This window comes from Suncus etruscus, chromosome X (genome assembly GCF_024139225.1).
Source record: "Suncus etruscus isolate mSunEtr1 chromosome X, mSunEtr1.pri.cur, whole genome shotgun sequence".
Lineage (NCBI taxonomy): Eukaryota > Metazoa > Chordata > Mammalia > Eulipotyphla > Soricidae > Suncus > Suncus etruscus.
Genome location: NC_064868.1, coordinates 25,421,483 through 25,423,559, shown reverse-complemented (window position 1 = coordinate 25,423,559; position 2,077 = coordinate 25,421,483). Strand labels below are relative to the sequence as shown.

Below are 2,077 nucleotides of genomic sequence, written 5' to 3'. Positions count from 1 at the left end.
GATCATTATTAGTGCCATATTAAGATAATTAATTTTTGAAACCATCAATAGTAACCTTTATAATTGGAACAAAAAGATAAAACCTGCAGAAATAAAGATTCCAAGTGAAGAGTAAAGGAATAAAATGCCAAGGAAGGTAGAGAAAATTAATTAAAGTTAGGTTTTTCTTGTACCTAAAAAAATAAAACATAAGGGCAAATGTAAACAAGTTGCATTTTTCAATTCTATCTAACCTCAGATGGGACAGAATGCTGGAATAGGCACGACACATTTTAAGATGGCAGGCATAGTGTGAGATCTTCATCTTCTTTGGATATATCAGTGGTAATGGAGGACACGTCTGCATATGTAGAACCAGGGATTCCAGCTCCATCAATTGCTCCACAATGACGCAGAGGATCTTAGGATCTTAAGTGATGCATAAGACTCCAAATCATGAAGTTTTCAAAATTACCCCTGTGGCACACGTAAAATGCATCACGTTGTTGCTTATTCTTTTTCATCAGGATCTTCGTTCCTTCAGGGTCAGTAGTAACGATGCTTGAGGGTCCCCAGATCTTGGGTGTCACATCTAGGCCACAGCTCGCTATAACAGGTAGGTGAGGGTGGGGTTCAACGCAATTGATGGTAACTCCCTGATCCCCGTGAAAGCACTGAACAATCTGGCTAGATGACTTCTCCCAGAAAAATAGATGTCCACAGTCACTGCCACTCACAACAAACTGACTTCTGGGCCCATAGAAATTGACACCTTTAAATGGCAAAGTATTTCGATGCCCCTTGTATCTCCTCACATACTGGGCTTCATCACAGCTGTTAGTATTAAAGAGATAAATATCTTCATCATTATAACTGGCCAAGAGCTCAGTGCCATCATAGCTATACACCAGGCTTGAGATGCTTGGCTTAATTTTATTGGTGCACAAGTGTGGAGGACAGAATTTCTTAAGTACTGCATTATTGACCCTCTGGTCCATTTTTCTCTTGTCATATATCCTAACAACTGGATCTTGTCCACCCACTGCAAACTCGTGAATGTTGTTAGGATTCACAAAGATCGTATAGAGCCCCACTCTCTTCCGATTCTTTTTTAAGACGAGCAGTTTGGAAGCTGGCTGATCCAGTCGGAGGTCGACATGATAGATAGCAGCATCTTCGCCTGATGTGAGGAATCTGTGTGGGCAGTGTGGCACTAATGCCAGACTGTGGGCAGCTGCTTCGTGCTGAGCCACACGTCTGATGGTCTGGCAGGCTGGGGAGGAGCAGAGCTGTGCCACCCGAACCTGGCCATCGCTGCCGCACATGGCCATGGCGGTATCCCCACTATTTGGGAGGAACTTGGCCTGGTAGACATTACTTGTGAAGCCACTGTCAAAGTTCAGCAGGGCGCGCTGCTGCATCCAATCCCAGATGATGACTCTCATGTCATCGCTGCTGCTCGTCAGCCAGGCCCCACTCTCATTAAACTGCAGGGTGCTGACGCCGCCCACGTGGCCTTTCAGCTCCCTCTGCAGCTGGAAGCGCTGCAGCAGCGCTCTGGACCCACAGGCCTCGGAGACGAAGTTGGCCCTGGAGCCCAGCTGCCGGTCGCGCAGGGCAGATACGACCTGCCAGCGGGGGCGAGGCAGGGGAGAAACCTCCGAGGCCACCCAGTTCTCCAGGGCCTCCTCCCGCTCCTGCTCTAACTGCCCTTGTGGGACGTCGACGTCTCTGGACCTCACGAGGTCCTGAGACGATGAAGCCTCCTCCTCTTCCACGTCATTCGCACCGCTCCTATTGGACATTTTAAATGCTCACGGTTGTCCCACTCCTCGTAAGAACCGAACTTCTCAGACGTTGCTTCCCTGTCACAAGGTACAGCGGCAATGGCCGTTGGGCAGAATCTCGCGAGATGAGACTGTGGCCAGGAGCAGTATGGATACTGGTGAGGGTCAGAAAACCTTGGCCGGATGCACTGTGACCTTTTGAAATGATTGTATTCTGTCTGGCACTTATGCCATTGTATACTGCCAGGGGTTGGACATGGGAAGCATAAGCTATTTTGGAAAACATGCCGTTAGAATCATGTTCACAAAAT

At 48.0% G+C, this 2,077-nt stretch overlaps 1 protein-coding gene across 1 annotated transcript; it reads right to left on the bottom strand.

The window, feature by feature from the left end:
* Positions 1 to 401: 401 nt before the first annotated feature.
* LOC125998788 (DDB1- and CUL4-associated factor 8-like) lies at positions 402 to 1,784 on the bottom strand. Its single transcript, XM_049766856.1, has one exon. The coding sequence runs from the start codon at positions 1,782 to 1,784 to the stop codon at positions 402 to 404; it is 1,383 nt and encodes a 460-aa protein (XP_049622813.1).
* Between the last annotated feature and the right edge of the window lie 293 nt (positions 1,785 to 2,077).